The following is a 27881-nucleotide window of genomic DNA, read 5'->3' on the forward strand; positions in this document are numbered from 1 at the left end:
AAAATGGTCAGTATGAATTATTTCGAATACTGTTAATAATGTGAGATGTATGCAATTATTTGTAAAATCTATGTATGTTTACAAAAAAAAAGGTTGGTGGAAGGGTGCAATAAATTCAAGGTCTAGTCTTGGTTGAGGTCCAAAATGAGCTATGAGAAAAATCTCCACCTCGTCCACTTTGTTTTGAAATCGCGTTCCTGACTGCAGCAGGGAGGAATTTGAATGGAGGTCATACTTAATTATTTTCCAGTATTTGTTCCAGCAGTGCTTGCTGTATACAGGAAGCACAATCATTTATTCAAGTGTATTTAAACATAGAATATCAACACAGTATTACATATATTACAACAGACAAAGTTGATAAACATTTGAGGACTCAAGACAGCACATGACAATTTTCTAGGATGCTTCTGGATCCATCATATTTTCCTTTTAAAAAGAAGACACAAATCCTATGGTCAGGTGTTTAAAAACATTTGTATTAATTGTACAATTATATCAGAAATAATAAATGTGTCTTTTTACATCTCAGGTTGATGCATAGAACCTCTGTATACGTTCCGTCTTGTGAATTTCCAAATCCGCGACTATACTGATCAGTGATCAGAGAGTTTTCCAGTATAACTAAAGCCCAGACGTCTGAGTATTTATTATATACGTGTTGTCGTAATTGTTTTGTGTAATAATATTACTGATTTTGACGGTGACGTATTTACTCAGACATCCCCAATCAGTGGGTCGCAACCCAACACCAGGCTGTGGACGAGTTGCTACCAGGTCACAAGAACATTCTGGGGAAAATGTCTTATAGATACAACGCTGGTTATTTATTGTCAATTTTGCCTATTAAAGAGCCGCCATCCAAATCTACATACAGTCCAAATTCAGAAAACAAAATATCAAAAAGAAAGCAAAATATCAGTTTGTGCTGAAAGAGCATCTTTTTATCCTCTGTTAATCTACAACATTGCAATCCAATTTGTTTAATAAAACATTTTGATGTGATTAATATTGTGGCTTGTTGGAAAACAATTGTGCAGTATTTTATTGGCAAAAGTGGAATTTTTCACAAAAAAAGTTCAAAGCAAAACAATGTACTGAAAGATTATCTGGTAAAATGTTGAGTAAATATTAAGAGAATCCACAAAAATGCACAATATGTAAGAAATATGAGACAAGCCGCAAATTAATATGAACTATTATATAAACACACAATCTCGAGTGTTACATTAGTCGTCTTTTACTAAATGAATCATGAATATAGTGTAATTTTTCTTCGGGATTGGTGTAATTCAGGATTTCAGATCTGCGTTTGTTTCAAATGTTAAAACCAACAATGTAGGATTTGCTTGAAAAACATTTTAGAAGTTTATCAGGACTTCATATTATTGACACTTAGATTCATCGGAGTAAATATAGTGCAAAAAACATAGGGTTTCGTTTTGAGTTTTATTTTTAAATTTAAGTTTGATTTTAGGTAGTATTTCTTTTTTTTTTACTGCACATTCATTTGCAGAAATCATGGGGTTTCTTTCTGTATTAATGGACATAAGTGATGCTTGGAAAAAAAAAATCTTATTTTTAATACATATGGTGTTTCTGCCCCCCAATCAGAAAGAAAGTACAAGACTCCATCCATTTTTTTAAAGGGCACATCTGGTCAGTTTAGAAGAGAAAATGATGTGTTGCAGTTTGTCTCAATGGCAGCAGAGGGCGCCAAAAACTCTGCCTATATTAGCCTCGTAGCTCCAGCGAAAAACTGAAGACGTGACCTTTTTTCTTTTTTCTTACCTTACTAAACTGTTCCTTAAAACACATGAGCCACTGAATTTTGATTACATTAATACCATTATGTTAAGGGTGTTATGTGACTGCACATATAAAGAGTTATTATTGACACTTAGATTCAGAGTAAATATAGTGCAAAAAATATAGGGTTTTGTTTTGAGTTTTATTTTTGAATTTAACTTTGATTTTAGTTTTTTTTTTTTTTACTGCACATTCATTTGCAGAAATCCTGTATTAAATGGAAATAAGTGATGCTAATGCTGTCCAATAGGTATCTGGTGGAGACCTCTGTGTAAATGCTTGAGATGATGTGGAGTGGGAATGTTGGAGACCTGAAAGGCTTTATTGAGAATAAATAAAATGGTTTCTTTTTTATATTTTGTATAATTGAGTTTCAAATATGTGATCAACAGCAAACACTTTGATAAATAAAAATAATGTATTTGTATAAAAGGTAGAACCAATTGACAACAGCTACAACCACAACAAGCCACAAAAAAACCAAAACAATGTTAATTGGAGATGATTGTGTTTATTACAGCTCATAAATACTAATAAATAGGGCCACTTCATAATCAAATCATAAGCAAACACTAAATTAATTATATTACTGAAATTCTATTTAGCTTTTAACTGATAGTTAAAGTTTTTGGTAATAATCATGCGATCTATAAGTAGCACACAGCAGTAACAGAAAACATTAACATATACAGTGGAACCCACATCTCGCCCTCGGTTAACTCGACAACCCTATTAAGTCGACGTTTTTGAAGTGGAACCGCCAAATTCTCGCTTTGTCTAAGCATTTTTTATCGGTTATGTCGCCGAACCCTGATATCTCGAGCACAAGGGGGGGGGATTTGCCATTTAACGTCAGTTATCTCGATCAGCACTGTGCAGCCGCAGAAGAACTCGCGAAAGTGGCGGAAAAATCAAGCCTTACAGCTGCTACAGGTGTTGTATTGTATACTGGTGAATCTCTGCTGTTAGTTAGTGCACATATGCCTTTTGTTGTTAGATGTTATGCGATGAACGGGAGGCGAAAGTAGAAGCGCGGCGCTGAACAGCACACGGGAGAACGTGGGATGAGCAGCAAAAGCATAGAATAAACACCGGCAGGATCGGGGGGAATCTGCGGTGCGCTTTGGGAAGAAAAGAGCAGCCGTTGAGAGAGTGCCGGTGGGAAGGCACGTACCGGGATACGCATGAGCGATAACAACGACCGCCGTGAACCAACCTATACCAACAATAACGGACGGTGAGAGTGTGGAAGTTTAAATAGGAGCTGGTGATGAGTGCTAAACGAGCACAATATGTGCGCTATTGAAGCGAAGCTTCAGAGAAAGCAGCCGAGAAAACACCTGCTATGCTGTTGTGTAAAAAACCTCCAAAAACACGTGCATGCACATTCTCATTTATTAACGCACATCATGTACATAAAGAAATTTCAAGCACGTTAATATATTGCCGCCATATTGATTTTCGTTTATCTCGATCATCGGTTATCTTGATGCTTGTTGGCGACCCCCTAGGACATCGACATAACCGGGTTCCACTGTATAATGTAATCCATTTTAAGGAGTGAACGAACCTAGATGACCAGAAGGTGGCGATATTTGAAATTGCTGCTACTGTGGTTTAATTATTTCCACATTAATAGAATCTAAAGTTTTTTTTTTTTTTCTTTTCAGACACCAGGTGGGTTTGTTGGAAAGTTTGGGCAAGGATGGATGTGGCCTGCACTATGGCCAAGTTTCTTTGTCAAATGTTTTCCCCCCCAAATTCATGAGTACAACTGGCAATTGCTGTAACGGTGGAATTTTTGGTTATTTTTCTTACACGTAGTTTAATTGTTCTTCCTCTGTGAATCCACTTTGGGCAGTTTCTTGAATAAACTGTATCTCTTCAGGTTTAGCGGCAGGTAAAATGGCAAGCAACTCTTTTTCAATCTTCTTCAGTCTTGAATCGGTCTTCCTATCAAACTCTTCCTTATTCTTGAGCACAAGTTTTTTGATGGCGTTCTGAGCCATGTCACAGGACTTCCTTAACTGTACATGCATTTGCAGAAACTGTCGACTTTGCGGATCAGCAGACATAAGTGTCCCCAGAGAGCTGACGCTATCCATTAGGTATCTGGTGGACACGTCAGTATAGGTACTCGAGATCATGTGGACCAGGCTGGCGATGTTAGTGGCCTGAAAGGCTTGATTGTAGAGCATGTCTTTACAGAAAAGCTTCCCATCATAGGAATGTCTGTTTGATGTCTCAGCTGTGGTGGCAAAATCATTAAGAGTCAGGTTTAGGCTGTTTTTCACAATGTTTGACACCATCTGAAAAAACTGCACCATCTTCTCCCACTGTTTCTTCACTTTTCCCATGGCATCCAGACCTTTGACCAGCATTTGAATGGTAGTGTTGAAGTCGATCTCTTTGACTTGACAGTTTCTCAAAGTGACCAGGATCTCATTCAGCTCTTTCTGGTTCCTCTCCATGCTCTCCACATTCTTGTCATATAGCTCTCTGGACTTGTTCATTTGAGCACGAGTTTCTTCGATGCGGAACCGGGCGTTCTTTGAGGCCTTTTGTGAAGCGGTCATCCTCCCCATTTTACTTTCTTCTTTAAACATCATTGGGGGTTTGGGAGTCAAGGGAGGGGACTTTGTCACATCTTTGCTTTTGCTGTCAAATCTGTAAGCTGATTCAGTTAATTCTTTGATTCTTTCGATTAACTCTAAGGTTTTGGCTTTATCACATTTCCCATCTGGTGCATATTTTGCTAGTTCTTTACAAATCATAATGCCCTCTTTGCATATATTTTTAGCATGTTCCCTTGGTTGGCATTTTGGGAGTTTTTCCAAATTTTTCATAATTCTTTTAAACTGCATTGCTGGAAATTCTGTTAGTGCAGCATTGTTCTTTTGATCATACAAACTGAACCAGTCGATCTTGTCCTCCTGCACAAAATGCTCGATCAGCTCTGTGCATTTCAGGATTTCGGCAGACTTGCTATAGATGTTGATTCTATCCACAGGATCAACAGAGTCTTCCCCTTTAATGTGATTCACCGTCTCAGCAATTGTTGTTGTAGCTTTGCACGCTTGGGCTACTGGTTGAGTCATCAGCATCGTGATACCGTGAAAAATGCCTGTCATGGCGTCGGTCACGGATCCAACAAGATCCATAGCCATCATTTCCCATCCACCAGGAAGGCTTCTCATTGCACTCTTGTAGCTTTCCCGTGCTTCTTTCAATTCTTCTTCCAAAACTTTGACTGCCTTCTTGGAACGTTCAACAGCTTCCTTTGAGGACTCCTCCCTCAGTTTATTCTCATCTAGAGTCCTCTTGACTGCATCCAGCTCTTCTCCATAAAGGTTTCTAGCTTTTAGACATACTTCCAGTAGTTCATGGATAATATTGATGACTTCTTCAAACCGTTCTTTGGTTGAATTGGCCAACTCAAGGCATCTGTCTGCAATGCCACGGATGTTCGTCAACTGGTTGGGGAGATGATCTTTGACGACCTCATTGTTGCCTTGGAAGAGAATCTTAACCACAGTCATCATGTAATTTGGAACAGTTAGTGTTAGTAGCCTGATCTGATCCATGTTTGTATGAGCCTCATTGAATGCCCACCAACCAGAGTTACACACTTGCATGAGGCAGGCACAGAATGAATCTGGGTATTTGATATACTTGTAGCCTTCCTTGGGTGGGTTTTTGTTGATGGAGAAATCAGTTTTGGAAGATAAAAAGGCCAGTTCTGCCATTATGGCAATAGAGAATGGTGCAGGAGATAAGTAATCCTCCCAGTTGGCATAGGGTTGCATTATCAGCTGATTCTGGTTTCTCATCTGCTCCGCTGTAGTCAGGCTTTGATTTACCTCTGCAATTTGGGAATCCATTTCCTCTTTGTTCTTGCTAAAAAGAATAGAAGATTCGATTTAGACAAATTGTTGACAAATTAAAGGGAAGAAAACAGCTTTAAGTGTAGCAGGATGGTGTTTGCACTACACAAGATACCAGAACATCTCCAGAAATCCTCCAGAAGGATCAAAATTCGCTCAATACTGCCAGAGCCAAACATTTGTCTTTTCAGACCTAAGACACACTTTTTTAAAAATAAAATAGCAGATTGTAGATGTTTAACTGCAGTTCATTGCTGTGTACCTGTATTTTGCAATGACAAAGATCTATCTATCTATCTATCTATCTATCTATCTATCTATCTATCTATCTATCTATCTATCTATCTATCTATCTATCTATCTATCTATCTATCTATCTGGCTTGACACTAACAGATAAAAGTTTTGAGAAGTGCTGTATGACTTACTTGGCATTTAGACATGGAGAGCATTAACAAAGATATATAACTTATTTCTTAAATTAAACTTATATACACTCAAAATAATAAATAGATTTATAAATATATATAATAGTTTGACACTGTTAAAAAATCTTAAAGATTATAAAAGAACATTAAAAGAAAGAGTGACAGACACATGGATCAAAAAGGAAAGGTAGAAATATATATGAATAAGGTGATACAGGTAGAAAATCAGATGGAATAAGAGACTTGATAGTGGAAATATAAAAGATGTGAGTGAGCGAGAGTGATTGAGATGTAAATCAAAATTCAAATGCAATGTATGTAGCTTTGAAAATAAAATAGACCGTTTCTGGTTTGTTTTATTAACGAATTAAACAAACTTGAAGAAAGGAAAACACAAGTGGGTATTTTTTGCACTAAAAACCCCCCAAAACAAATTCATTAAATTCCATTCACTCTCTATCTCATCTATATTGCCTTCTCAACATAATCACAAATACTCTAGTATAAAATGCGCAACATTTGGTAATTTTCCGTGCTGTCTGAAGATTAACATCTACGTGACGAGTGCAACGTTCATTCTAACCACATAGGCAGTTAAAACCAGGTCTTCTCAGCTACAGAGGTGAAGAAAGAGAGAAGTGTGAAGAAAAACTTGGTGGCAAAACGACTTTCTATAGGTCTGTTTAACATCCTTATCTACTTCCCCTGATCCTCACCTGGTCTGGGTGTGTTTTTTCCCTCACATCTATGCATAATGTCTATATAAGCTTGCTAGGTAAGAAGCGTTAGATGGAATCTGATTCAGTTTGGAGTGAGTCTGGTCTGCCTCTGAGCTTGTAACATAAAACATTGCTCCTGGAAATGGGCTTTGATCCCACATTGAAGTTTTACCAGCAGAGAAGCACGCAGATTGATAGAAATATGGAGTCCTTTTATTCTTAATAATAATAATAATAATAATAATAATAATAATAATAATAATAAAAGTAAATTCACGAATAAATATACTTCAGAACAATTTACATTCAAAGCATTCACAATTCAAATCTCAATTTCTATTGAATCCTGCAGCCCAAAATACAACATTCAGTTCCTCATAAGTGGAATAGATATAAAAGAAATCTGCTTTTTGCTTTACCTTTAAAACCCGATTGATTTCACAAAGTATGGACGAGCTTTTGTGCCAGCTGTAAGTCAGAGGGTCTGGATCCGTTTGCCTCCTCCCTCTGGGTCTTTCTCTATTTATATGCTTCCTCTCTCTGGAGTATCTGCTCCACCTCCAGAAAAAAATCCCCACCATACCAGCTCATGAAGAGTCATAAACAAATCTGTTGACGCAGCCTTCAGAGCATCAGAAAGAGGTAAGCGATCATATATATACAGTACAGACCAAAAGTTTATATATATTATATATACAGTACAGACCAAAATTTTGGACACAACTGCTCATTCAAAGAGTTTTCTTTATTTTCATGACTATGAAAATTGTAGAGTCACACTGAAGGCATCAAAACTATGAATTAACACATGTGGAATTATATACATAACAAAAAAGTGAACTGAAAATATGTCATATTGTAGGTTCTTCAAAGTAGGGATCAAGAGAATGCCAAGAGTGTGCAAAGCATTAATCTAAGCAAAAGGTGGCTACTTTGAAGAACCTACAATATGACATATTTTCAGTTGTTTCACACTTTTTTGTTATGTATATAATTCCACGTTTTAATTCATAGTTTTGATGCCTTCAGTGTGACTTTACAGTTTTAATAGTCATAAGAATTAAGAGAACTCTTTGAATGAGAAGGTGTGTCCAAACTTTTGGTCTGTACTGTATATATATATATATATATATATATATATATATATATATATATATATATATATATATATATATATATATATATATGTACAATGTGTGTTCCTAATTATAATCATTATATAATCATCACATAAATCTAATTGTAGTAGAGCAAGTGGTTCTGGGGAAGGAAAACTCCCAGGACAGTGACCAGTTCGGCCGGCAGGCAGGCAGACAGACAGACAGACAGCCAGCCACACGCATAAATACACGTGAGTCTAAGGATCTCTTCCAGCGCCCTTCTCTCGCTTCTTTAATACTTTTCCTCCGCTCACTGCAAGAGAGAACAGTCATTAGGATAAAGTTTCTCAGGTGTGTCATTCTTACCGCTTTTCTTCCCCCATCCTCGCCCTCCATTCACAAACCGGCGTTCAGCCATGCGCTGCTGCCACACTGATGAATAGCAAATATGTAATGTGTTATAAATAAAAAATAGGGTCATCAGAAAATGTGCTCTCTTTTGGCAAGTGCAGTGGTTTATAGGAAATGAACTGGATCTTCTGTCGGCCTCGTGTTTCTCATGTGACATTCATAACTGATACTTAACTGAAATAAATGTGCACTTTCTGTTTCTATTTCAGGTTACCATGGCCCTGGCAGGTTCCTATGAGTAAGTGGGATGTGTGTTTTCACATGACTGAATGGAACAGAAAGGATGCATCCGTCTCTGAATAAATATATTGTCTTCTTTTTGTTGTTTTTGTAGAGTTGTGGTGAAGAATGCAGCCAAAGCTGTTATCAAACCCCTGAAAATATGCATGTGCTCCCTCAATAGTGTTTATGAAGCCCTCATTGATGCAGATGTACACCCTGTTACTGGATACTGCTCCAACTACGGCTACATCAGGACCCAGATCGAACAGGCCTGGTGGAGTTTACAGCGCTCGGATGAAGCAGCCTCGACGTGCTTGAGATCTCTGGATAAAAGTTTGGAGACGCTCACGCAGGACGAGGGAAAACTGGAACGGAAGAAAAATGATACAAAAGAGGTTTTGGGCCACTTGAGAACAAAGAAGGATTCTAATAAAGAGATGCTCAAAGAATCTCAGGGAGCTTTGAAGCAGGCAGAGAGAAACCTGAGTTCAGCAAGAAGGACAGTTGAGGAACAGGAAAAAAGGGAAGCCAATGCGAAAGTGGGTTTAGCAGTTGGACTGGGTATTACTCCTATACCATTTGTCGGATGGGTTGTTGGTAAGAATTCTAATTATCTATTCAAGAATTAAGAAATAGTAAAAGATAATAATAAAAATCACACACGTAAATATATCAGTGTTGTGAAAAAAATATTTGCCCCCTCCTGATTTCCTCTATTTTTGCATATTTGATGGTTTTCTGGTTCTTATACTAAGACAAAAGATCATTAAAGAAATGAGAAAAAAGATAATTTATCAAAGATGGAACGCCTTAAAATGAATAACTTTAGCAGCAACTACTGCAACCAAACACTTCTGATGACAGGAGATTCGTCTGTAAAGGAGCATGGCACTTTCTATTGACTATTTATGTTCATGCTGAAAGTATCTCAGGGTTCAGATGAAGTTCAGGTCAGGGCTTTTACTAGGCCACTTCAAATTATGAATTATGTCTGTTACCCCATTCTGAAGTGGACTTGATTTACTACTTGAGATTGTTGTTTTGTTGCCCAGCCCAGATCCACTTGAAAGTTCTTCCTCAGGATTTTCCGCTAGAAGAATTAATTCCTCATTTGGCAAGTTTATACAAATATTTGTATAAACATGACTACATGATTGCTATGTACTTTTTAGATGTTCCTTCTTATGGAGACTTTTAGATGTTCTCCTAATGGAGATTTGCGAAGATTCATTCAGCCACAAATGTGTTAGTAAAGTATGGTACTGATTGTAGGTGAGAAGGTGAGGAGGTCTGGGGTGCAGTCAGTGATATCAGATTTTTATAGTAGTCCACTCAGGATCTTTCACTTCAAACGATGTAAAGCATATCTTCCTGGAGATGACTTTGTGCACAGGGGTATTGTCTTGCTGGAACAGGTTTGGGTCTCCTAGTTCAAATGAAACGGGAATTTTATGCCAGCACATCCAGAGACATCCTGGAAAATCCAGGTGTCCCAGTTTTTTTGTCCATATTGTGTATATGTATAAATGTATGTGTGTCTTTGTCACAGCACCCACCAATTGGCTGAATATAAACATTTTCTCTACAGGTCCTGCGATGGTGATTGCTAGCGCAATAGAAATTTCTGAAGCGTCAAAAGCTATCGAAATAGCTGAAGAGGAGGTGGAAAAGTTCAAGAAACAAGCAGACAAATATGAAGATAAAGTGAGCAACTACAGGTCCAAGATTTTACGGACCAACGATTCTATCACCCAGATTGATTATAAGCTGAATCAGATCCGCAAAGAGGTCAAAGTGATGAAAAGACAGAGGTGGGGAATCGCTGAGTTGCAGAGGAAGGTCAGGAGCACCGTCCTCCTTCTGAGTGTCCTCAGTGGGAAGGTCAACGTGATGGAACAACAGACTCGCATGTTTATTCTACATCAACCAGTCGTGATGGTGATGGAGGAGGTCTTGAAGTCGACAAGAGAAATCGTGGGTAATGAGCTTCTCTGTAACGCGGGCGTGTTAAGCATTATTGAGAAAATGAGGGTGAACAACCAACGTCTGAAAGCCGTCTGTGCTTCACAAAATACTGATAACGATATGATGCAATACTTCTAACAGAAAATAAATACATTCACTCAGACTTCAGGAGTCAATAAAAACATGTAAATATAAAAAAATTCTGTAGTACTGTGATTTGAGCTTTGTAGAAGTTGCATTCTTGTGTGTAACATAGGAAGGAGAATGATCCATGATCTTTCTGTGTGGGATAATCCATGGCTAGGTGTGTGTTATACGATTTTAATGCCGGATGTAGAGGTGATTAACCACCCAACATGGAGCAATAAAATCAACTGACTTAACGGATCACTTTCATGAGTTATTTTATATATGGCTTGTTAGATCTAGAATTTGGCTGCTCTAAATACTACACAGAAACGTAGTGGTGGTGCCATAAGATTACATTTATTTTTCTTTTTTTTTATCTTCGCCAATTCAATCAGTTCATCTTTCCGTATCGAATTGCGAAATTCATCAAATAAGTTGAATGACAGGCAAAAATCCTATATTTAGTTCAGTAAGCACATTAGGGAATGTTTACAATAGTTATTTCACTTTCACAAATCACAATTTCACAAGGCAGAGCATTAATACAGAATGCTGATTAAATAAAATGCAAACATCCTGTATGTTTAAACTCACATCTTCCTTCCAGCCAATCACAATCCAGTAACCAGTCCGAACAAAGTATTCAATAGAATTTACAGAATTCACATGTACCACAAGGTTAAAACCATATCATTAATTCTAAATATTCCTACTTACGTGCAACTGTGTGCCAATACATACATATGCAATGGTTCATGCCATTTTAGAAAGGTAAAATTTCATTAGACCACCCTACATTATTCTACAATATTCCTAATATTCCCCTGTTCCTAAAGTTCTCCTGTAACACTCGTTATTTTGGCCTTAAGTAAAAATTCCATAGAGAAAGTCCCTTCTTAATTCACTTTTATTTTCATTGCACTTGTGTTCCATAACAAATTAGGAGAGAGAGAGGAAGAAAGAGAGCGAGGGTTTTTTTTGGAAAGCGAAACTATGTAGCTTCCTCTGATCCAGTTTTAGCCAGATCACATGCATTACATCAGCCTGTATACACTTACAGCCAATGACATTAAGTTTTGATTCAATTCAGCATAATTATTAGCAGTTTCTTACATTCTCAAATATTGTATCATGCCATGATTTAAGTCACAGAGATTACACTTTTTCTTCATTCTGATCTTCGCAGTGAACAGTAACTGAAGCTCTTGATTTGAATCAAGATTTGCATGATTTTAATCATAGCACTGATGTTGCTTGATTACATTTCCTGTATTTTTGGCAGACGCCCTTATCCAAAGCAATTTTTTTACTTATATAACTGAACTGTTAAGCATTTGCTTAAAAGCTCAGACACAGCAGCCAATCAGGATCAAGTATTCAGACTGACCATTGTATAAAATGGTCAGTATGACTTATTCCGAATACTGTGCTAATAATGTGAGATATGTGCAATGTATGTAATTATTTGTAAAATATATGTATGTGTGAAAAAAAAGGTTGGTGGAAGGGTGCAATAAGTGCAAGGTCTTGTCTTGGTTGAAGACAAAAATGAGCTATGAGAAAAATCTCAACCTCGTCCCCTTTGTTTTAAAATCACTTTCCTGACTGCAGCATGAAGGAATTTGAATGAAGGTTGTCCCTAACTATTTTCCAGTCCTTGGTCCAGCAGTGCTTGCTGTAGACAGGAAGCACAATCATTTATTCAAGTCTATTTAAACATAGAATATCAACACAGTATTACATATATTACAACAGACAAAGTTGATTAACATTTGAGGACTTTTGGGAAGACAAGGGGACTTGTCAAACTCCTCATATACAATATTTCTAAGTACAGGATCAGAGAAAGTGAACGTTTCTCCATAATAAAAATACGCTGCTAAAGAATTCATACTTGGGATTTATTCTATAACTCTGGCATAAAGAGATGGAACTCAGATTATAAAAAGCACAACATTCTGATCACAGCTGTAAATAAGCTGGGGGTTGTTGGTGTGGAGTGCAGAGTGTTGGGCGAGACAAATTCAAGACATAAAACAGCTGCTCTTGTGAAACTGGTAGAACATTTTCTTTTGGCGTAGAGTGAAGGGTGTTTTGTGGAGGCTGTTTTAATTCATATATACACTTAGACTATTTCCCTACCAAAAGTTTGCCTTCTCTGAGCCAAGTGTAAAATACTTGACCCCATCTTTGAATTCATGCAAAACTAGTTCATGTTTACTTCAAGACCCATTCAATGCTACGCTGGAGACTTGGATTAAGTAGTGTTTTCATCTGAGAAGGCGGTGTGATCAGCCCAAAAAAGTGACACCTTGGTACATCAGAAGTAAATCATTTAAGTGTAATGCATGGATATTTTTGTCTCCAAGATGAGGATGGAATGAGAGTACTTTAGAGTTTCTTCCTCATACTATTAAAGCCACTGGCTCTTTCATTAGGGATGAATTTTTTGCGCACTAACATATAAATAAAATTTTTTTTAACCTACTTATTTATGTAAAACTGCTTAGGGACAATGTCCATTGTTAAAAGAGTGCTTTACAAATAAAACTGAATTGAATTAATGTTTTTGGATCGGTATCCAACAATAAAAAATATTTCAGGTCAGGTCAAGTCAAGTCAAGAAGATTTTATTGTCATTTCAACCATATATAGCTGATGCATTACACAGTGAAATGAAACAACGGTTCTCCTGAACCCTGGTGCTACATACAACAATCACAGAAAACACAGGGCTAAGGACTAGTGTCCTTCACCACATTAACTGCATCGTGTATTAAATAGAATATTAAAATACTACAATATTATCAATTGATTTATTTGTTTGTTAGATTATTTAAGCATGTATCTCTACATTAAAAAGTGGAATAAATATTGGGGGTCTATATTCTTTTTTGAATGCAATGTATTGTTTATCTATATATACAGCAGTATTTATTAGCCTACAATATTTATAGAAATCACAATCCTTCCTGTAATACTGGTTATTTTGGCCCTAATTAGCAATTCAATGAGTAAACCTCCTCTTCATTCACTTGTGTTTTCTCTAAAGAGCAGCTGTTCCTACGTTTCCTCTTACTTGACATTTGTATTATGATATTATGATTATGATGTATTATTGATAGTTTATATCAAGCTCCAGCACATCATGTGCTCCAAAACAAATTTAGAAAGGAGAAATACTAAGGGGGAGGGAGGTAGGAGCTGAAATCAAAAGTATGTAGCTTCCACTGATCCGGTTTAAGATCGATCACATACTGTACAGTGGAACACACTTACAGCTAATAAAAGGTTTGATTCCATTCATTATGATGAGTAAATAATTTTTATTCAAATTCTAAAAGATCAGCAGGTTTGTGAAATACTCCAACCTGCCTATCTAGAACCAACATCTATATCATTGTTAAAATCCCAGAGATCAAATTATTCTATAATCTGATGTTTGATTTGAACTGAAACATTTGTTCATGATTGGCTGATTAGATAACTCAACAAACATGTTAAAAATCTTACTACACGTTACCTCAAAATGTAATGTCTGCTTTAGATTGAGTCTTGGGAACATCATTTAGATACAAAATCATTATAATAAAATTCTAATTTCTGTTTTTTTTTCTCAACAAAATGTGTTTATTTTTCAAAGAATAATCTACTTATAATGTAAATAAATAGCTGTTAGGCATGTAAAATCCAGTACAGGTAGTCCCAGAGTCCCAGATGCATTACATTTACACCATCGCAACTTAAAAATATCGTAAGTCGAGACAGGTCTAGCCTACTCAGGAATCTTAAAGAATGGTGATCAGTATGGGGAAGTATACTGAAATTTGTTAATAATTTTTCCAATTATAGCAATTTACACTACCGTAATGTATAAACTTTACAGTATATAGGTATGTGGTAAGGGGCACGTGCATGAAGGCTAGTTCGCGAGTGGAGGGCGGAGCCGGGCGCACTCTGTACCGTAACATGGATGAAAAGGAGAAAGACAAGAGCTAAAACTGGGCTTAAAAACACCCAAAACACAGAACAAAAACATACTTTAACACCGAGACAACTGAACTCTGAGCCATACAAAAATTAACATGTAAAAATGCAAAATGGCTTTATTTTTCCCTTCAAATAGTATATATTCTTAGTTTAAACATTAATGGGTTTTTTGTTTTTCAGATGATCTGCATATTCTGTGCACGATCTGTGCATATTGCACCGCATTTATTGTCTGGGGTTCGGGGGTCGGGGTCTCCCGTTCTTTCTAGACCTGCACACTGAGGTGTCATGGTTATGGGTAAAGCCCCTTCAGCCCCGTTCGATACTGTATTCACACGTCATGGGGCGGAAAAGTACACGGGTATGGAGCGGTGCCGTGGGTTGAAGAGACGCTTGTGAGCTATCGCTCTCCCATGATCACCTTCACCCTCAAGACCCCGACATTACCCACAAAAACTCTGCGTAATATGTCGGTGCTCATGGGTAAGTGCCTGCCCTGCCCCGGCACCCTCAGGGACCTGGTTCATTAACCCTGCCACTGAATGTGCTTCAGGACATGGCCAACTCCAGCGAGCATCCTCCTCAGTCTCCACCCGGTCTTGTAGTGGTCCAGGAGAACTTGCCGCCTCCTAGACTCACTTTAGGGCACTGCCCTGGCTCTAGGCACACCAGAGGTCAGTCTCGAGAGACCAATACCCCTAAGAGACTTCCTAGCAGCCTGGAAAGCTCTGCCAGATGTGTCTTGGTGGGTCCTGCCCATCAAGAGCAAGGCTACTCGATTCATTCCGAGTCTAGTCTGCCCTGGGGAAGAACCTAGTGGGAAGAATGGGATTCTTCCCACTCTTGTGGTAACCAAGCAGGCTCCGGTCATGGAACGAGAAGTAAACGCTCTCATTGAGGTGGTCCCTCCATCAGAGCGAGGCTCCGGGTTATACAGCCGGTACTTCATAGTTCCCAGAAAGGTCCTTGGGTTGCATCCTATTTTGGATCTACGTCATCTGCGCTCATGTCCCCTGTACAGGCTGGCAAACCAGATCCTCCTGTGGGCCCAGGGGAAGCTCCTCTAATTGAGAGCAGCTCACATCCTGGGTTGGTTGAACGAAGCAGCAGACACCCTGTCGAGGCAGGGGTTAAGACCCAGAGAATGGCAGCTCTTGTTGTGGAGCAGATTTGTAAGATATTCGGCAAAGCCCAGGGGGATCTGTTTGCATCTCAAGAGATGTCGCACTGTCCCATCTGGTTTTCCCTTCCTCCTCCAGCCCTACTGGGGCTGGACGCCATGGCTCAGGCCTGGCCGAGGCCGCATCTGTATGCCTTCTCCCATCGCGCTGCTTCTGGGAGCTCTGGAGAGAGTTCGCCAGGACGTCTCCTCACAGTGGCTCCAAGTTGGCTGTGGCCCCTGAGGTTCTGGCCTCTCCACCAAGGTGGTAGAGACCATTCTCCACTCCAGAGCTCCCTCCACGCGGAGGTCATATGCCGCCAGATGGCGTCTGTTCTGCTCGTGGTGCTAATCACCACCAGCTGGATCCAGTCCACTGCTCAGTTGGCTACGGTCCGCCGAGGAGAGGCCTCCCTGCCAATAAGCAGACCCTTAGCAGATGGATCAATGATTCCATTGCATCATCATATGAGTTCTCTGGTCTCCCCGCTCCATTCGGCATCAGAGCTCAGTCCAGCCGGAGTGTGGCTGCGTCAAAGGCTTGGTCCTCTGGAGTACCCCTCTAAGACATTTTGCAGCACTGGTCCACCGCGCTGACCTTCGCCTGGTTCTACAACCTGGACCGCAGTGCCACTCATGGCCACTCTGTCCTTCGACCTAGCTGTGCTTATACACACAAACTCCACATGAAGTGGGATCCAAATACAGTACAAATCCAAATCCCATTACAGTTTGCGTACCGTCAGAACCGCTCTACTGAGGACACCATTGCTCATCTCCTCCACACCACAATGAGCCACCTGGACCAAAGAAACGGGAATTATGCAAAGATGTTGTTCGTGGACTACAGTTCAGCGTTTAACACCATAATTCCCTCCACACTCACCTCTAAGTTGGAGGTCCTGGGACTCAGCCAGCCACTGTGTCAATGGATCTCTAACTTCCTGACAGACAGACCACAAGCCGTACGGGTGGGAAAACACACCTCATCCACCCTCACCCGGCGTACCATCCACACCGAGCTCCCTGACCTGCAGGACAGCTACAGCACGCGGTGCAGGACCAGAGCCAGAAAGATTGTGAAGGACCTCAGCCATCCCAACAATGGACTCTTTTCCTTGTTGCGTTCAGGGAAACGCTTCCGCTCCCTGAAAGCGAACACAGAGAGAATGAGGAGGAGCTTCTTCCCACAGGCCATTCGGTGTTTAAACCAGGAAACACCCAGGATCTAAAAACTGGCCCACTCTCTCCATCATCACACTTTTTCTCTGTACATATCTCACCTTTCGCACCACGACACTTTAAACTCTGGACTCGCACAGCACAGTGCACTTTATATTTATTTATTTTATATCACACCATGCCGCACACGGACACTTATGGACCCTTACACCACACCATACTGCACACGGACACTTACGGACCCTTACACCACACCATACCGCACACGGACACTCTATGGACAACCCACCATAAAAATTGCCTATTGTTTACACTCTGTTACACATTGTTTACTGTTTCACTGTCTACTGCTATAAGAATTTTGTTTTTGTATATACATTTCATACATATATCTTTATATATCTTTTATATCTTATATTGTTATATTTTATTTTATATAGTTTTTTATACTTTATACTTTATTTATCTGCTTCTTTTCTTTTCCCCCATCCTATTCCCTCAAGACTGGAAAGACATTATATATATTCAACATTATACACACACACACACACACACACACACACACACACACACACACACACACACACACACATCTGTAGTGCTGAGCTTTGCATGCAGATGTTTGTTTTTTTTGAAGTGGTATTTTTTGCAGTTGACAAGAGCTTTTCACCAACACATAATCCACACTTAACCATTATTCCTTTCTCCTTTTTCTCGACTATTTCAAAATAATAAGAATACTTCCATCACAGTAATGTAATTCTCTGGTTTGCCATCTCCGCTTCTGACCAGCTTCTGTTCCCATTGCTCGCACGTATGAGTGCGCGATTCTACGTGACTACGTTCATTTTAATTTAGTATTTATTTTTTTATGCAAAATAATTTAACTGAAAAGTAACTCGCATTACTTTTTTAAAAAAGTAAATTTATAAAGTAACGCGCTATTTTACTCGTTACTCCAGAAAAGTAATATTATTACGTAACGTACGTTACTTGTACTGCGTTACCCTCAACACTGGTGAGGATAGTGTCTATGTTGTTAGCCATTTCATCAAGATTATTAGCATTCAGGAATTTAGTGAGAAATTTAGATAAATCAGGCAGGTTATTTGTGACTCTGTCCTAAGTGGTCGGAACAGTAGTCCTACCAAGTTGATAAAGTGGTGAAAAAAAAGCTAATATGCTCTACCGTTAGTGTGTACAGTATGAGGTAATTGTTTGTGATGTCATCACTCTGAGGTAAAATATTTATATCAGTGACATCTGCTCAGTGAGATATTATTAAGTCTAGTGTGTGATTAAAACGATGAGTTGGTCTAGTGATGTTTTGTTTAACCCCAAAAGAGTTCAATAAGTCCACAAATTATAGGCCTTGGGCATTATTTGCATCATCTACATGAATATTGAAATCTCCTACAAGCAGCACTTTATCAAAATTGATCAAGAGGTCTGAAAGAAAATGAGTAAATTCTTAAAAATCAGCGTAGGGCCCTGGGGGTCTGTACACAGTGACCAGAGTGAGAGATAGTAGGGGTTTTCTATGCATGTCTGAAAGAACAACTTTAAGAACTAGCACTTCAAATGATTTAAACCTGAATTCTAATCTCTGACTAACTTTAAAAAGGGCACTGTAAATGGTTGCTACACCACCCCCATTACCAGTCTGATGGGGTCATGCTTATTAGCCTGACGATGTAGACTTGTTTAGACCCATATAATCATTTGGTTTATTCCAGGTCTTAATGAGACAGAGTGCACTGGCATTATTATCTGTGGTCATCTCATTTACAGTAAGTGCTTCGGATGCAAGTGATCTAATGTTTAGATGTGATTCTTGTGTTTTTCAGACTGTAATGTGAACTGGATTTTGCTATTTCTGTGCATACTTCTGCATTTGTGTTTTAGCTACTCCCCGTGGCAGACATCTTAAGGGTATGTGACCTGAGCTTGAGTCCCGACCCTGACAGAAAAGTGTGTTTTGCTTCCAGGTCAAGGATGAATTGAATTGAATTTTTGATGTAAGAAGGTCCCTCCTCAATGACATTATGACATAAACACTGTGCCTTGATCAATCAGGATCTCTTTTGGGATGGCAGCTTGGAAGAATGCCTCTGCACATCTTTTACTCGCCGTGAATGCCCGGCCAAAACAAATGAGCTGTTAGGCAATCAAATATTCTTTTCATAATCCAACAGTTATTGGTCCATCTTCTTTTTTTTGTGAGTGTGTTTTGTCACTTGATACAGCTTGTGTTTCTAATAATAGTAAAATAGAGGTAGAAGAGGGCAACATTTGGTTGGATTTGCTGACCATCCATTACTCTCACTTGGTTAAAGCTGTAATTTAGTTTTTTGTCTTGTGTCTGCTCCAAATGAAGGGAGGGCAGAGCCCTCCTCTCTTTCTGTGATGGTCTGACATGGAGCTGACATCAATGACCCTGCAAACGCATCCCCAGCCATTGCAACGCTTGACCCACATTGCTTAACATTAAAGCAGCACTTATCTATGCACATTCCCCACAATAGAAGGTAAAAGGCTGGCCAATACATTTGTAGAATTATAGTATGTGGGTTTTGTCGGTATTGTGGCCAGCCAGACCATTTTTGCTTCACCTGTCCTGAGCTCTTGGGAAACATCAGAACCGTCATGGCTAGTGAGGCGCTGTGATAAAGACCTTTTTGGCCTCCCAGAAACCATTTCTCAGCTTGTATCTCCCTATAAAGCTTATCTGGAGTGGCAGTTATCACATGATTCGTGTTTTTGTTGACTTTTGTTGGTGCCACAGGCATCTTCATGGACTTCCTGGCCAAGGGCATGCAGATCCCAGGCAAGCTTCCTCCAGTGCCTCAGACATAACATCTCTGGATGGAAGGGGAGAGTAACTCACCAGACGCCTCTCCTGCAATTGGTAATTTTTCACTTGCCATGCCACCTGCCTTTTCTCTGACCCACTCCTGGCTGCTCCAGTGTCCCCCAAACCCATTGACCTGTTTTGAATCCCCTCTCAATACCATAGTCTCAAGGCTGTCTTCAACAATGGAGAACAACTACACTACTACCTTATCATCCTTATGACTATGCTGTTGATTTGCTTTCTAATACCTGTGCTGATAAATGTCATGCTCCGAATAAATAAATTGTTGTGTACCTACATAATATCCTGATCTTGCCAAGGTCTGTGGGGTGCACGTCCAGATGGTTCTGCCCCTTCTACTAGACAACCATCTGTTATTGAACCTGCTATTGAACCGGGCCATGGATCATCAAAAACCACCCCAAAAACTGCTCCACCCATTTGGGATCCCTCATTAGGGGACTTCCTTACATAACTTCCCCTGTTTGTAATTGCCCTACCCAATCTACAAGGAAACTGTGGAGCTAGTTTGTAACCATGTGTTCCCACTAATTGTGGCCCACAGTTCTTCTCCCTTTTCTGTTGACTTCTAGGAACCACTGCTATTTATCGTCAGGCTTCCAATTTGGAGTCCAATAGCTAAAAAAAGAGGCTCAAACAGAACCTGGAAACCACCATAAGGTGTATTGTAGCCAAGATCACATCTATTTGGTTGTCCTTCCTCATGTGGGCAGAGTATGCCCACAACACCCTGCATTCCTTGGCCTTGGTCATGTCCCCTTTTGAGTGTCAGTTCAAAAACACACTTCCACTGTTCCCCGATCAAGATCCTGAGATGTTGGTGCCAACTGCCGAATGGTTAGTCCAAGGGTCCAAACCCTAAACTGCTTAGTTGCATAAATAAGATAATTGTTAGTTGTTCTGGGTCAGGATGTCTGTCAAATTCTCTAAATATCAGAGGTTCCCAAACAGTGAGTCACAACCCAGTACTGGAAAGAGCAGAAGAGTTGCTAACAGGTTGCAAGAACCTTCTGGAGAAAATGTCTATAGATATGACACTGTATTATTTATTGTTCGCTTTGGTCTTTAAGGACCACTATCCAAATTACACACACACACACACACACACACACACACACACATGCACAACACCACACTATACCACATTAGCAGGTCTGCTAAAATATTTGTGTGTTGAAATTGATCCATAGTGTACAAACGTTTGGAGACCCCTGTGCTGTGTGTTGAGGTGGAAAACAAGACACAGAAACCAAAATGTGAAAAGAAATTTAGTTTAATTCAATTCAGATCTGCAATAAATTGTAAATTCTACAGCAATTTACAATTTGCCAAAAAATTATATTAATGAAGTATGTTTATGAAGTATGTCTCACAGTGAGGTCTGTCTAAGAATCATATGAGTGCAATCATATTAATATTATCCTGTCACTCATGTTACAGTCTGAACCACTGAGAACTATGGAGTGGCCAAGTATGTCTCCAGACAAGAACCCTATTGAGCACCTGTGGGGCATCCTTTAGCAGAATGTGGAGATGTGTCATGTGTATAACATCCGTGATGCTATTATGGAGTGGAAGAGGATCCCAGCAACAACATTTGCAGCTCTGGCAAATTCTATGTCCAGGAGAATGAAGGTAGTGCTAGAAATCAATGTTGCTCACACAAAACATTGACTCTTTGCACACAGTTTTGACTTTAAGTCTTTGAGTATGTTGAGTATGTTATTTTTAGAGGACAGTACACCTGTACTGCTATACAAGATACACATTGACTACTCTAAAATAATTCCGATTTTCATTTCTATAGAATTGTCCCTTTGAGAACAAAATAGTATGTGAGGCGTGTACTATATATATATATATATATATATATATATATATATATATATATATATATATATATATATATATATATGCATAAAAAAATTGATATTGTGACATGCCAATCAGCTAATCAGCTCAAAACACCTGCAATGGTTTCCTGAGTTTTCAAAATGGGCTCTCAGTTTGGTTCACTAGGCTACACAATAACGGGGAAGACTGGTGACCTGACAGTTGTCCAGAGGCAAAATAATTGACACCGTTCACATGGAGGGTAAGCCACAAACATTCATTGCAAAGGAGGTGCTGTGCTGTTTACAGAGTGCTGTATCTAAGCATGTTAACAGAAAGTTAAGTGGAAGGAAAAATTGTGGAAGAAAAAGTTGCACATCCAACCGAGAGAACTGCAGCCTTGAGAGGCTTGTGGAGCAAAATCAATTCAAGAATTTGGGTGAACTTCACAAGGAATGGACTGAGGCTGAGGTGAAAGCATTAAGAGCCACCCCACACAGACATGTCAAGGAATTTGGCTACAGATGTCATATTCCTCTTGTTAAGCCACTCCTCAACCACAGACAACGTCAAAGGTTCAGTGGTCCAAAGTCCTCTTTTCCGATGAGAGCAAGTTTTGTATTTAATTTGGAAACCAGTCTGGAGAAAGGGTGTAGAAACTCATAGTCCTTAGTCAAGTTGTTTGAAGTCCAGTGTTAAGTTTCCACAGTCTGTGATGATTTGAGGTGCTATGTCATCTGCTGGTGTTGGTTCACTGTGTTTTTTTAAAACTGATTACATCCATGCCATGTGGAATTGAGTAATTAAAGCAAAAGTAGCCCCTACCAAGTATTGAGTGGTCAAGTTTATTTCTATAGCCCTTTTTTACAACGGACATTGTCTCAAAGCAGCTTTACAGAACTTAAGAGTACATATACAGTAAATGAACATACTTTCCAGTAGGCCAAAATTCACTAAAACATTTTTTTTGGTATTATGAAGTATTCAAATTTTTTAAGAACTAAAGACCTAAACTACTTTAAATCTGTGTGCATTGAATTTTTTTAATACATGAGTTTCACAATTTGAGTTGAATTACTGAAATAAAGTAACTTCTCCACGATATTCAAATTTATTGAGATGCACCTATATATATAAAATCAGGAAATTTGTGCAATGATGGATTGATGATCGTTTCACTGACAAATGTCATGTTTCTTCCAGAGTACCATCCATTTAAGATAGTTTCTGTAATGGTTGTCTGGTGATTTGTCATTTCTCTCACACATAGATTGGTAAAAATATTTTCTGTTAATCCATTTCAGGCAGTTTCTTGAATAAACTGTATCTCTTCAGGTTAAGCCGCCGGTAAAATGGCAAGTAACTCTTTTTCAAACTTCTTCAGTCTTGAATCGGTCATCCTATCAAACTCTTTCTTATTCTTGAGCACAAGGCTAATGATGGCCTCCTTAGCCATGTCACAGCACATCTGTAACTGCATATGCATTTGCAGAAACTGTGGACTTTGCCGATCAGTGGACATAAGTGTCCCCAGAGTGCTGACGCTATCCTTTAGGTATCTGGTGGACACATCAGTATAGGTGCTTGAGATCATGTGGACCAGGCTGGCGATGTTGGTGGCCTGAAAGGCTTGATTGTAGAGCATGACTTTACAGAAGAGCTGCCCATCATAGGAATGTCCGGTTGATGTCTCAGCTGTGGTGGCAAAATCATTGAGAGTCAAGCTCAGGCTGTTTGTCACAATGATGGACACCATCTGAAAAAACTGCACCATCTTTTCCCAATGATTCTTCATTTTTCCCATGGCATCCAGACCTTTGAGCAGCATTTGAATGGTAGTGTTGAAGTCGATCTCTTTGACTTGACAGTTTCTCAAAGTGACCAGGATCTCATTCAGCTCCTTCTGGTTTGTCCTCATGTTATTCAGATCCTTGTGATAAAGCTCTCTGGACTTGTTTATTTGATTAAGGGTTTCGTCTATGCGGAAAAGGGCGTTCTTTAAGGCCTTTTGCGAAGCGGTCATCCTCCCAAGGGAAGAAGTCACATCTTTGCTTTTTCTGTCAAATCTGTAAGCTGATTCGGTTAATTTTTTAATTCTTTCGATTAACTCTAAGGTTTTGGCTTTATCACATTTCCCATCTGGTGCATATTTTGCTAGTTCTTTACAGATCATAATGCCCTCTTTGCATATATTTTTAGCATGTTTCCTTGGTTGGCATTTTGGGAGTTTTTTCAAATTTTTCATAATTCTTTCAAACTGCTTTGCTGAAAATTCTGTTAGTGCAGCTTTGTTCTTTTGATCATACAAGCTGAACCAGTCGATCTTGTCCTCCTGCACAAATTGCTCGATCATCTCTGTGCATTCCAGAATTTCTGCAGACTTGCTATAGATGTTAATTTCGTCCATAGGTTTAACAGAGTCTTCCCCTTTATTGTGACTCTTTGTGTCAGCAATTCTTGTAGCTTTGCACATTTGGGCTACTGGTTGAGTGATTAGAACAATAAGTCTGTGAAAAGTGTCTATCATAACATCAGTCACAGATTCAACAAGATCCATAGCAATTATTTCCCATCCACCAGGAAGGCTCTTCATTGCACTCTTATAGCTTTCCTGTGCTTCTTTCAGTTCTTCTTCCAAAGCTTTGACTTCTTTTTTGGAATGTTCAACAGCTTCTTTTGAGGACTCCTCCCTCAGTTTATTCTCATCTAGTGTCCTCTTGACTGCATCCAGCTCTTCTCCATAAAGGTTTCTAGCTTTTAGACACACTTCCAGTAGTTCTTGAATAATATTGATGACTTCTTCAAACCGTTCTTTGGTTGAATTGGCCAACTCAAGGCATCTGTCTGCAATGCCACGGATGTTCGTCAACTGGTTGGGGAGATGATCTTTGACCTCATTGTTGCCTTGGAACAGAATCTTAACCACAGTTGTAATGTAATTTGGAACAGTTAGTGTTAGTAGCCTGATCTGATCCATGTTTGTATGAGCCTCATTGAATGCCCACCAACCAGAGTTACACACTTGCATGAGGCAGGCACAGAATGAATCTGGGTATTTGATATACTTGTAGCCTTCCTTGGGTGGGTTTTTGTTGATGGAGAAATCAGTTTTGGAAGATAAAAAGGCCAGTTCTGCCATTATGGCAATAGAGAATGGTGCAGGTGATAAGTAATCCTCCCAGTTGGCATAGGGTTGCATTATCAGCTGATTCTGGTTTCTCATCTGCTCCGCTGTAGTCAGGCTTTGATTTACCTCTGCAATTTGGGAATCCATTTCCTCATTGTTCCTGCTAAAAAGAATAGGCATTTTGTCTTAGATGACTGATACATGAACCAGAGTAAGTGTAGCAGTATGGTGTTTGCTCAACAGAAGATACCAGAACAGCTCCAGTAGTCTTCGGAACAAATGAATTATTTTTCTAAGAATCTAAATTTGCTCCTTCTTTCCCACAACATTGACTAGTTTTCAAACCGCCTACTTAAAAAGTTATTGTGATATTGCTTTCTCAAAGTAAATACAATAGGCTTTTTACACTTCCCCTTCTCATATATGTAAAACGCCGGTATATAATCTGGCTAGGTGAGAAGCAGTAGAGAGATTTTGATTCAGCTTGGTGTGGGTCTGGTCTGTCTCTAAACTTGTGACATTTTTAAAAATAGGCTTGGATTTTACGTTAAAGTTACACTACAGAGAAACTGGTAGATTGATACACATACACTATATTGACATACGTATTGTATGTGCTTTTTGAACATTGCATTCCACATTTAGTCCCAGTACCCTCCACTCTTCTGGTAAGATGTTCCACTAGATTTTGAAATTTGCTTGTTGCTTTTGGGCTCATCAGTCACAAAGGTGTTAGTTAAGGCAGGTACTGATGTAGGTGAGGTGAGGAGGCCTGGGGTGCAGACAGCATTCCAATTCATCCCAAATGTGTTTAGTAGGGATGAGGGCCACTAAAGATCTTCCGCTTCAAAGCATGTAAACCATATCTTCATGGAGCTCACTTTGTGCACAGGGTAACTTTGCCATGCTGGAACAGGTTTGGGTTTCTAAGTTCATGTGAACACAAAATGTTATTTTAGCGCATCTAAAGACGTCCTGTACAATTGTGTGTCTCCAGCGTTATGGTTAAAGCTTGGAGACAAACCACATATGTCAGGAAAGTTTAGGTGTCCCAATCCTTTTGTCCATAAAGTGTATAGAGTACATGTATGTATACAGTCTTTTTTGGACTTACTGACAAAAATAAACGTGAGCAAGAGAAAAGAAAAGAAAAATATACTTTATATTCTTCACAAAGAAATTTTTGAAGCATTCACAATTGAAATAACAATTTCTATTAAATCATGCAGCCCTGAATACAACATTCAGTTCCTCATATGTACAATAAATATGAAAGAAATCTGTTTTTGCTTTACCTTGATATGCCGATTGCTTTTACAAAGTGTGGATGAGCTTCTTTCAAAGCTGTAAGCCAGGGTCTGAATCTATATGTTTCCTACCTCTGGGTCTATTTATATCCTTCTTTCCACTGGAGTATCTGCTCCACCTCCAGGTAAAATCCCCACCATACAAGCTGCAACACAGAAGTTTAACCATAAACAAATCTGTTGGCGCAGTCTTCAGCCCACTTGAAGCAAAGTAACAGTATCAGAAAAAGGTAAGCGGTCATGTATGTATGTGTATGTACACGTGTCACCAATTCATAAGCATTTTGAATCTGATAAATATCAAATATGAAATAAGCAATAAATAAAAATTATGTGATCAGAAAATGATGTGCCATCTTATGTCAATGCAGACGTTTACAGGAAATGAAGCGGATCTTCTGGTGGTCTTGTGTATCTCATGTGACATATTAAACTGATCTTCATCTCAAATTAAATTGCACTTTCTGTTTCTAATTTAGGGTGACATGGCCCCAAGTTTCTATTAATACATTTGATTAAAATTTTTCATATGACTGTTTTGATTCATATATATGCAAACATTTTTACAGAAACATTAGCCATAATAAATCATAGTACTTTGGATACTTAAGTACATTTGAATACAAATACTTTTGTACTTTATCTCTATCACTTGTTTAATATAAACAGCCTGGAATAATGTCTTGAACTACAGTCACCATCAACAGTTCTGCATTTAACTTTTCTGCAGTGAAGAGTTCGCTGAACAGCACACCTCAACAATGATAAAAGCCACTGGCTCACTCATTTAGGATAAATGTCCATTGTTAAAAAAAGTGCTATACAAATACAAATACAGATTAGAATACAACGATACAAAAATATAAATTTAATAGTATATTAAAAAAAGATACTACGCTATTAATTTGTTTTACTTTGTTTAAGCATATTGCTCAACATAAAAAAGTGTAAAATATTTAAATAATTTTTATTAACATTGCACTTATTTAACTTATTAAAGCCTACAATATTATTAGAAATTCCAATCCCTCCCATAATATTATATTTTATTTTATATGATATATATATAAAAATGTATATTTTGGCGCTAAGTAGTGATTCAAAAAGAAAACTTTCTCTTCCTTTCATTTTCGTTTTCTCTAAAGATCAGCTGTTCCTGCTTTTCCTCTTACTTGACTCATATTCCATAAATAGAATTGTTCATATCGAGCTCCAGCACATCATCCATGTGCTCCATAACAAATTAATCAAGGTGAGATAGGACTCTATTCTCCAGTCCTTAACCAACACTGTTAAAATCCCAGAGATCAGGCCATTCTGATGCGTGATGTGATCCGAAACTTCTGGCCTGTATCTGTGTGATTTTGTGCTTTGCCTTGCTGTCATGCTAAAAAAAAAAAAAAAAAACATCTTACTACACTTTACCTCAAAGTGTATTGTTCTCTTTAGTCAAATAAATGGAGTTTTGGGAACCTTGTTTAGTTACAAATCTCATATTAAGCTTAATATTCTCTCATTTTCCATAAAATGTCTTTATTTTTTAATGAATTATTTAATTTCTAGTCAAGTCAAGAAGCTTTTATTGTCATTTCAACCATCGACGCAGTACATAGTGAATAAAGTCTGTGTATAAATTCAGAAGTTCAGTACGTGGATATAAAATCTAACCTCATCATCATTCTATGTCACAAAATCATTTAGAAAAAAAAGAGGGAAAAAACAAGTTTCTGCTCTGGTAGCCC

The 27881-nt window shown here is 38.7% G+C and overlaps 3 protein-coding genes across 3 annotated transcripts; 1 reads left to right on the forward strand and 2 right to left on the reverse strand.

The window, feature by feature from the left end:
* Nucleotides 1-2970: 2970 nt before the first annotated feature.
* LOC124391887 lies at nt 2971-7428 on the reverse strand. The gene is made up of 2 exons (XM_046858562.1): nt 7259-7428; nt 2971-5706 (listed from the first exon to the last, which is right to left on the reverse strand). Exon 2 carries the CDS (start codon nt 5688-5690, stop codon nt 3624-3626), a length of 2067 nt encoding a protein of 688 aa, XP_046714518.1. The 5' UTR covers nt 5691-5706; nt 7259-7428; the 3' UTR covers nt 2971-3623.
* A 45-nt stretch (nt 7429-7473) lies between these two features.
* Nucleotides 7474-10686, forward strand: LOC124391888. Its single transcript, XM_046858563.1, has 4 exons — nt 7474-7481; nt 8560-8588; nt 8685-9169; nt 10161-10686. Exons 2-4 carry the CDS (start codon nt 8566-8568, stop codon nt 10673-10675), a joined length of 1023 nt encoding a protein of 340 aa, XP_046714519.1. The 5' UTR covers nt 7474-7481; nt 8560-8565; the 3' UTR covers nt 10676-10686.
* A 12146-nt stretch (nt 10687-22832) lies between these two features.
* Nucleotides 22833-24983, reverse strand: LOC124392710. Its single transcript, XM_046859883.1, has one exon. The coding sequence runs from the start codon at nt 24977-24979 to the stop codon at nt 23042-23044; it is 1938 nt and encodes a 645-aa protein (XP_046715839.1). The 5' UTR covers nt 24980-24983; the 3' UTR covers nt 22833-23041.
* Nucleotides 24984-27881: the final 2898 nt, after the last annotated feature.

This window comes from Silurus meridionalis, chromosome 10 (genome assembly GCF_014805685.1).
Source record: "Silurus meridionalis isolate SWU-2019-XX chromosome 10, ASM1480568v1, whole genome shotgun sequence".
Lineage (NCBI taxonomy): Eukaryota > Metazoa > Chordata > Actinopteri > Siluriformes > Siluridae > Silurus > Silurus meridionalis.